The sequence below is a fragment of the Sapajus apella genome, unplaced genomic scaffold (assembly GCF_009761245.1).
Source record: "Sapajus apella isolate SASKATOON/1434 unplaced genomic scaffold, GSC_monkey_1.0 scaffold75, whole genome shotgun sequence".
Lineage (NCBI taxonomy): Eukaryota > Metazoa > Chordata > Mammalia > Primates > Cebidae > Sapajus > Sapajus apella.
The window spans coordinates 9,623,879-9,634,109 of record NW_022437015.1 but is presented as its reverse complement, the minus strand read 5'-3'; the positions used below and the strand labels follow the sequence as shown (position 1 = coordinate 9,634,109).

Here is a 10,231-nt window from a genome sequence, read left to right as displayed (position 1 = left end):
CTTGTTACCCAGGCTGGAGTGCAATGGCACGATCTCGGCTCACCACAACCTCCGCCTCCTGGGTTCAGGCAATTCTCCTGCCTCAGCCTCCTTAGTAGCTGGGATTACAGGCATGCACCACCATGCCCAGCTAATGTTTTTTTGTATTTTTAGTAGAGACGGGGTTTCACCATGTTGACCAGGATGGTCTCGATCTCTTGGCCTTGTGATCCACCCGCCTCGGACTCCCAAAGTGCTGGGATTACAGGCTTGAGCCACCGCGCCCTGCCTCCATTTATTATTTTTATAGGCACTCACTGAGTCAAGGTTAGGCTTGTTAAGTGATTAAAGGCAATTTTATTACAGTAGCATGCACTTATTTTATTCTAAAAGAATAAAATTCATAAACAGAAACAGTTTTTGTATTTGCAACCTGTAAAACTGAGTTATTTTGCTGATATAAAATACTAAGAACTCACTTGAGGACCATGCCACCTTCTGAAAATGCCACACACCTACTTAAGTGTTAAAGTTACAGTATGTCCCAGGCTTGTCTAGAGCAATGTAAGTAAGCAACTGACTGCTCTTGACTGTCTCTTCCCCAGCAATAGCACTGATTGTGTTGGGAAAAGCCACAGGGCAAGGCTGCACAGCCAGATGGAGAAGACTTTTTGTTTAAAGGCAAAATACCGAAATGGATCTCTGGTGTAGGTGACTTCTACTTTCACACTCAGCTTGTACGTGATCCCCTAACCTTAATTTCTTTCTCCTTAAGGGGTTGATTTGGATTGACTTGTTGAGAATGGTATCCATTATCTAATGAGTCAGGAGAGAAAGGGATTTCTGTGATTACATGTAAACTCGTGATAGGTCAGCAGAAGTTATAGGTGAAGAGGGTAGTGAAGAAGTCAGCCACGATCCATCTATATGGAGGTCACACCAGCTTCATTGTACACTTTGAAGATTTTCTCAATGGCATTGACATAGGCAGCTGTTCTCAGGTCCAATCCCAGGTTGTATTTCACGGCTGTGTGCATAATTTGCCTGGCAGAACGCTCCATTGTGTACGCCAAGCCAGAGTGCACGATGTCTTTCTCAGATGCACCCAATATCCTGTCTTGGAACTCTGCTGTGGGTACAATGGGAATAGATCCACCATGCTTTCCAAATTTTCTTTCTAAACTCTCTTGAACAGACATGAGCAAGTGGTAGGTAGAATCTCTTTCATATTTAAAGGTCAAACGGCCATAGCTGACATGATTTAGATTCTTCAGCCACTCAAAGTATGATACTGTCACTCCTCCAGCATTCAAGTAGAGATCTGGAATAACCATAATGTTTCTCTTCAGGAAGATCTTATCAGCTTCTGGAGTTGTTGGCCCATTGGCACCTTCAGCAATAATCTTGGCTTTGACTCTGGGTGCATTGGATTTGGTCAACTGCTTCTCACTGGCAGCTGGGATCAGTATGTCACAGTCAGCTTCCAAGATGTTTCCTTCATAGGGCTTTGCCTTGGGGAAGCCCAGAATGGACCCATGTTGCAATTTGAACTCTTCCAGTTCATTTGGGTCAATACCATCTGGATTCCATATACTCCCATCAGACTCACCAACAGCAATACATTTAGCACCAAAACGATGTAAATATCTCATAGAGTGTAGGCCCACATTACCAAATCCCTGAACAACAAATGTTTTATCTCCAAATCCTGGTGTCATTCCTAAAATGCTCATGTAAGAAGCTTCATTGATGAAGTTTTCAATCCCATGGAAGACACCACGGCCAGTAGCAGAAATGCGTCCGTGGATGCCCCCTTGACTGATGGGTTTACCAGTAACACAGGCATGTGCATTAATATCATAGTGGCCTATGGTGCTGGCATAGGTATCAGCGATCCAGGACATCTCCCGCTCACCTGTGCTCATGTCTGGAGCAGGGACATCAATGTGAGGACCAATAAAGCCCTTCTTTGCTAGCTCCAAGGTGAACCTCCTTGTGATCTTTTCCAATTCATTATCAGTATAGTTCTTGGGATTGATCTTAACACCAGCTTTAGCTCCCCCAAACGGCACATCAACCACTGCACATTTGTATGTCATCAGAGAAGCCAAAGCTTTTACTTCATCTACACTCACATCAGTGCTGTAACGGATACCTCCCTTGCAGGGCGTGCGGTGCTGGCTGTGCTGGGCCCGGTAGCCTTCGATGACCTCCCAGGAGCCGTCGTCGCGCCGGATGGGGAAGGAGAGGCTCAGCACATGGTTGCAGGGCTTGATGATCCGCAGGATGCCGCGCACCCGGTTCCGCTTCTGCTCCTCGCTGTCCCGGGTCCTCAGGTCCTCCACCAGCTTGTCCTCCACAATGCCGGCGCCACGGTCGAAAAAGCCCTCCACCATCTTGAAGAAGTTGGGGTCATCCTCACGGTCGGCCACCGCCTCGCTGTAGTGGTGCCGGGAGGCCCATGCGAGCCCCGGCTGCAGGGCGGTGGCGGGCTGTCCCCGGGCCCGGCCCAGCAGCCCGGCTGCGTCGGCGGTTGCCGAGCCCAGGGCGGCGGGCCCGGCCCGGGACAGCAGCAGCGCTTCCCCCAGGTAGCGATACATGGCGGCGGGCGAAGGCGAGGTGCGAGATGGGAGCGGAACAGGCGCGCTTTCTAAGAGTCCCCGCGACGAGAGAGGAAGGGCCCGGCGCGGGTTACCCTTTTAAGCAGCAGCTTCCTGTCCGTCCGGCTGTCCCCTCCCCTCGGGCGCTTGCCACCTAACGGGGAGGACGGACTTCCGGGCCGAGCACCGCCCAGGGCGCCGGGCCTCTGCTTTCCTTCTACACATTCTTTTGCCTTCTGTTCTACCTTATATTTTCTTATTTTCCTTCTACTGGTGTAGAAAGAAAATCTATTAGTTTTGTGATTTCCCTTTAAAGTGTGCATACCAACTTGATTTTATATACGTAAAGTCAATCAGTATCTTTTTTTCATTCTCCTTCTGAATATTAAGTACATTAAAATGCTGTAACTTCAACCCACCTCTTACCATTTTACCATATTTTCCAGTACTTTTACTATTGTTTGTTTTTATACCGTCAACTGGGTTTTTAATTTTATTATATAGTTAATTATTGCTATCACTCTTGAATAATAATTTGGCTAGTTATAAAATTATGGGTAGTTTTCTTTCAAAATTGAAGAAGTTTTCTGTACTTCTGATGTGTATTACTACTGAAATGTCTCCTGTTTATTTTTTATTTATAGGTAAGATGTCCTTTATGATTGCTTTTAAGATCTTTTTATTATTTAATGTAGAGTTTGACCCTGATATGTATAGCTTTTGATTTAGCTCTATTTATCCTTGTTGTTTTAACTCGGATTTTTGCTTCTGATTATTTGTATCTTTCATGATTTGGGATAAAATATGAGCCTTCCTTTTCTTTGACTATTGTCACTCTTCTATTTTATGTATTCACTTCTCTGGAATTCAAAATTTATGTGTGTTGAGACTTCTAATTCAATTTTCTATGTATCTGAATCTGTCGTATTTTCCCTTTATTTCTCTGAGCTGTACTATGAATACTTTTCTAAGATTTATCTCCAAGATTATTAATTTTGTCTTTAGCAGTTGTGATGCAATGAATAAGATTGTCTGAAAATGACCCTGGGAATTCACTTTGAGTTGACTTGACAAAGATCACACTGGAACCAGGGGCTTTCCCTTTTACCGCAAGGGAGTTTGCATCCAAAGTCCCGTTTGTCACTGAACCTGTGCTTTCCTCTACCAAACAGGTACTTATGTACACCAAGTTTTTCAGATTCTTTGTGGCTAGCATCGAATCACAATAATTTTTTTCTGTACATATGTCCCATGAAATCTAGAGACCCTCATGTCTACCAGTCTATGTGGTAATATACTAACAAGACTGTTTCCTAACATTTGCCCTAAAAATCAGTAGAATTACAAGAGAATGAGCTTCTTTTATAGGGTCATAGATCCACACTATGGAATAACACACTTCAGATCTTGGCAAAGCTTGGTGATGCCAGAATAAAGGGGTCTCACACGTTTTCTTCTCTTGTATATGTAGATTTCCTTGGTTTATATGTTTCCTTTGAAAACCTTATTTCTTAATCCATGCAGTGTAACATTGTGAAGTTTGTCCCAACCCCCGTTACAGGTCAGATGAAGTTTAATTGCTTATTATATGTTGTTTGCTAGAAAGTTTTGTGACTTAGAATTGTAGGTTCATCTTCAGTAGGGCTTTATCTAATATAACTGGTTATCAAACTTCAGTATAAATTAGAATCATCCAAAGGACTTATTGAAACACAGGTTGTTAGATGTCAACACTTCCTTTATGTTAAGTTTAGGGTTCTGATTTGGTCGCTCTTGGTTGAGGTTCAAAAATGAGCATTTGTAAAAAATTCCAGGTGATGTTAATGTTCATGGTCCCAAAACATACGTTGAGAAGTACTAGTCTTTAGGGAACCCTTTTCCCTCGCTGAGAACATGTTGCTTCATTGAGGTGTACATTGTTTCTATGAAACAATGAAGGGCTATGACCATTCTAAAGGCATTTTAATTTTAATTTATTGGCGGCACGTTGCAGATAATCTAAATTTAATTTCCCAAACTAGGTGAAGACAGGCCTACTGTTACGAATTTTTAGGGAACAATTTTTATTTGTAACTTAGGGCAAAGGGCGAAACAAAAAAACTTCCTTGTTATATTTTTTATTATATGATAAGTGGAGTTTTTGCAGTCTATGCTTTCACTGAGGTTGAGGCCCCATAATGATTCCTGGCATTAGATAGAATCATTAGGGAATTTCAATTTCCCACTTTGTAAACCCAAGGTCATTAAAAGTAATGTCCATTTGATGACTGAGAACAGTCAACTTCCTCCAGGGCAGCTACAGTTACAGTTACAGTACTTTGCACTATTTTTGAGTTTCCTTTCCATTTGGGGCTTGTAGGCATTTCTTTATTCTTTTATGAGCTCTTGTATGAGCTCTTAATTCCCTTAAAATATATATTCTTTATAATATATGTATTGTCTTACATTCTCAGTATATATGGAGATAATGCTGTATATTTTCTGTATATTTAAATAATGTATATTTAAATTATATATATATATATATATATAAAGAGAGAGAGAGAGAGAGAGAGGGAGAGAGGGAGAGAGAAAATATATTATAAGAAAATTTCACATTTCTAAATGTATGACAGAGGGAAGATTTTCAGGTTACTTGGCTTGCCAAATTACTAGAAATAGAATCTAGTCTTATAATATTTTCAATTGACATTAAAATTCTACATATTTATGGTATTCAGCATGATGTTTTAAAATATGTGCATTTTGTAAAATAATGAGATCAAACTAATTAATATATGCATTATCTCACATATTTATCATTTTTGGGGGCTTAGAAAACTTGAAGACTACTCTATTAGCAATTTTTAAGTTTACCATACATTGTTATTAACTATAGTCCTCATTTTTTACAATAGATCCCATGAACTTATTTATCCTGTCTAACTGAAATTTGGTATCTTTAACCATAGGCTTTTATTTAAAGGTAAACAATCGACAAATGGGACCTAATCAAACTCCACGGCTTCTGCACGGCAAAAGAAATAGTCATTAGAGTGAATCGGCAACCAACAGAATGGGAAAAAATTTTTGCAGTTTACCCATCTGACAAAGGGCTGATATCCAGAATTTACAAAGAGCTAAAACAGATTTACAAGAAAAAAAACAAATAAGCCCATTCAAAAGTGGGCAAAGGATATGAACAGACACTTTACAAAAAAAGACATACATGAGGCCAAGAAACATATGAAAAAATACTCATCATCACTGGTCATTAGAGAAATGCAAATCAAAACTACATTGAGATAGCATCTCACGCCAGTTAGAATGGCGATCATTAAAAAATCTAGAGAGAGCAGATGCTGGAGAGGATGTGGAAAAACAGGAACACTTTTACACTGTTGGCGGGAGTGTAAATTAGGTCAACCATTGTGGAAGACAGTGTGGCGATTCCTCAAGGACATAGAAATAGAAATTCCATTTGACCCAGCAATCCCATTACTGGGTATATATCCAAAGGATTATAAATCGTTCTACTGTAAGGACACATGCACACGAATGTTCATTGCAGCACTGTTTACAATAGCAAAGACCTGGAACCAGCTCAAACGCCCATTGATGATAGACTGGACAGGGAAAATGTGGCACATATACACCATGGAATATTCTGCAGCCATCAAAAATGATGAGTTTGTGTCCTTTGTAGGGACATGGATGAACCTGGAAACCATCATTCTCAGCAAACTGACACAAGAGCAGAAAATCAAACACCGCATGTTCTCACTCATAGGCGGGTGTTGAACAATGAGAACACATGGACACAGGGAGGGGAGTATCACACACTGGGGTCTATCAGGGGAAAATAGGGGAGGGACAGTGGGGGTTGGGGAGTTGGGGAGAGATAGCATGGGGATAAATTCCAGATATAGGTGATGGGGAGGAAGGCAGCAAATCACACTGCCACATGTGTACCTATGCAACAATCTTGCATATTCTTCACATGTACCCCAAAACCTAAAATGCAATAAAAAAAAATAAAATAATAAAAAATAAAATGGTAAACAATCTTGCCAAATACAAAACAGTGTTTGTAACCACATTGTGCTTATTGGTATCTTTATCCAAGGAAGTGTTAAATTACAGCCCTATAGAGTGAATATAAAGATTAGCATATGTTACCGTCAGAATTATACATAGTAGAACTTTCTGTAATAATTACTGGCACGGAGTATTATTTATTTAATGGCATGCATATAATAGCTAATCTAGCAATTGGTAGACATGTTTCAACTCAAAAACCACCACCAACCGATTTGTAATAGCTTCCCTGAGAGCTATGTTGACAATGATTTTGAAGCCAAATCCAGGTTTGCTGTGAGAAAGATTGCTATTCTTCACAAAAACAACTATCAATACCTAACATTATTTTAATTTTTACAATGTGCCAGTGACTGTGTTAAGTGTTTGCATAATTATGGTATTTAATCCTCACAACAGTCTTATAAGATGATTATTATTCTTATTTCTATTTAACACATGAGGAAACTGAAGGTTAGAAAGGTAGAGTAACTTGTCCAAAGTCTTAATATTAGCTAGGGTTAGAACAATGGTTAACAACCTACCAAAGAACATGTGCATTCATACATTCATTGCAGCATTATTCACAATAGCAAAGACATGGAATCAACCTAGGTCTCCATCAATGGTGAATTTGATAAAGAAAATTTGGTACATATACACCATGGAATACTACACAACCGTATAAAATAATGGAATTATGTCCTTTGCAGCAACATGAATGGAGCTAGAAACCATAATCCTAAGTGAATTAATACAGGAACAGAAATCAAACATCACATGTTCTCACTTATAAGTGAGAGCTAAGCACTGAATACTCATGGACATAAAGATAGAAACAACAGACACCGGGCACTACTTGAGGGGAAAAGGGGGAGCAGAGGAAAAGAGTTAAAAATTATCCACTGGGTACTATATTCAATACCTGGCTGATTTAATCATTCATACCCCAAACTTCAGCATTACACAAAATTTCCATGTAAAAATCTGAACATGTACCCCTGAATAAAAAATAAAAGCTGAAATTATTTATAAAAATAATTAAAAAGTAAAAAACTGTGATTAGAACTCAAGTCTATGTGACTCTAGAACACAGGATCTTAATTTCTATCCCAAAATTTTCAAACTTAAGGAATATTACTCTTCTAAATACCAATATCATCTACTCCAATATGTTAATTTAAATATATGATTTTTGTTGCTAAATGAATTTGAATGTAAACAAGCTATAAACACCTTATTTATATAACTTTTATATAAATACTGCAAAATTCAAAACAAATTCACAAATTACAAATAAAGCTACAATATAGATTAGATAAAATCAATTATATTAATGTGATGGATGATGCCACTTGGTTAAACTAAATAATAAAATTATTTTTAGCAATACATTATTTTGATGAATTAATTTATTTACATCTTATCCAGTACTCAAAACACAAAAATAGTATTTAACAAAAAATTATTTATTTAGTAATTGCTATTTATTACTACTAATGAAGAATTTAGGCTTGTATATACAATGATGACTGTGTAACTTGAATATGTAAGTGAATGCTACTGTTCAGTTTCATTTAAGTTTGGCATTACTATATTACTATGTACTGTGAGATTATTCAGTCTTTTTATAACTTTTTAAATATTGAACTACAGTATAGAAGGCACTTGCCATACATTAGCTGATATTCACTTGGCGTCGAGTACATCAATTATGTGTGAGATTCTCTCTGTCCTTAATCTTATCACCTTTCACAATTAGTTATTGCTCCACTAGTTTATTTCTACAACATTAAATTGAAGTCTTATTTTACTAATAACTAAAACCACCAAAAGTCATGTTTTATTAAAATGCTCCTCAGTAGTGAGATACCAATCCAGAATATAAGTTTTACTTAAATAATTATTGAAACAAAATGTCAAAATTTCTTAGAAATCACACCTGTGATTTCAAGACCCAGTTTGAGAAAGATTGCTTTCCATAATCTTTTGCGTATATGAAGTAAATTAATTCAGATTCTGAGTAAATTCAATATTCTTCCAAGGTGAAAATTTGATATAAAATAACAATTCAGAAACAAAAGTTCTGTTAGCAAAGCTTTTATGTATTCATTTTATTACAAGGATTGAGGGTTAATAATAAAAATAATTAGTTTTATTGAAATCTAACCATGTGCCAGGCACTGTTATAGACAATTTGTATGACTTGTATAAGTTATTCTGCCAACCCTTGAAGTAGGTACTATTATCTTCATTTTAAGATAAGAAAAATGAAGTACAAAAAGATTAATGAATATAAACAAAAGCGTGTGGTGTATGATGAAGCTAGATTTATTCTGAGTCCAGAGCCCACCTTACTAATCACTTTACTATACTGCCTCGTGGTGGCCAATCTCAGTTTGCATTTTGGACCCTCCTAAACGGTGCCTTTTATTGCTGTGATTAATATTATTCTTATTCATATTACATTTCTAGGATTATGTTCAGAACAAAGAAACTCTTGGGCTAAAACAATGTAGTCACCTTTTCAGTAATAGGAAGTGGGCAAAATGAATGTCCCTGGAAAATTATTTATGGCTCTTTGAACTCTGATGTATTGCTATTCTAGTCTATTTAATTGCATTGTACCATATATAAAGATGTGTTTTGTGAGAACACCAAAGTAAAAAAGGCGGGGATGGAGCTGTATGGGAGCGGAGTTTTTGCATCCTGTTGAACTTAAGTTTAGTATTTCAAACTAGACTGTTATAAATTTAGGATGTTAAACGTAATCTCCAGGATAAACACAAAGAAAATATCGGAAAATACACACAAAGAAAATGAGAAGGGAATGAAAATTATTCACTATGAAAGAAATGAAGTAAATACAAAAGAGGGACATAATAAAGAAAATGAAAGACAAAAAAGGATATAAGACAAACAGAAGACAAATAGTAAAATTGCAGGAGTAAATCCTTTATTGGTAATCACTTTTAAAATGATTTAAGTTTATTGTTAATAAGTGTTAAGTCTGCAATCAAGAGACAGATATTGAAAGAATGAACTGTAAAGAAGGATGTAACTGTATGCTATCTACAGGAGACTCACTTTAGGTTTAAAGAAATAGATTGAGAATGAAAGAATAAAATAAAAAAGTGAGAGAATAAAACAAATAAAAAATAATCAAAAGAGCACTGAAGTGACGATATTAATAGTAAACAAAATAGATTTTAAGTCAAAAACTGTTACAAGAGACAATGAAGAGTATTATTTGCAAGAAGAGTGATTGGCCAACTCATCAAGAAGATTTGAAAATTATGAACATATTTGAATTAAACAACAGAGCCCCCAAATATCTAAAGTAAACACTGAAAAATTTGAAGGAAAAAATAGACAATTTTACAGTAATAACTGGAGACTTTGAAACACCAAATTAAATAATGAGTGATATATCTAGATAGAAGATCAATAAAAATTAGAAGACTTACACAACATTATAAAACAAGTAGTCCTAGCATATATAGAACCCTCTCCTGAACAATAGCAGAATATAGGTTCTTGAGTGTATGTGGGATTTTTTTTTTTCCAGAATAGGCCATATGTTAGAACACAAAACA

At 37.1% G+C, this 10,231-nt stretch overlaps 1 protein-coding gene across 1 annotated transcript; it reads right to left on the bottom strand.

Annotated features, from left to right (window-relative positions):
* Positions 1-316: 316 nt before the first annotated feature.
* On the bottom strand, positions 317-2,594 carry LOC116532293 (glutamate dehydrogenase 1, mitochondrial-like). Its single transcript, XM_032251389.1, has one exon. It carries the CDS (start codon positions 2,577-2,579, stop codon positions 903-905), a length of 1,677 nt encoding a protein of 558 aa, XP_032107280.1. The 5' UTR covers positions 2,580-2,594; the 3' UTR covers positions 317-902.
* Between the last annotated feature and the right edge of the window lie 7,637 nt (positions 2,595-10,231).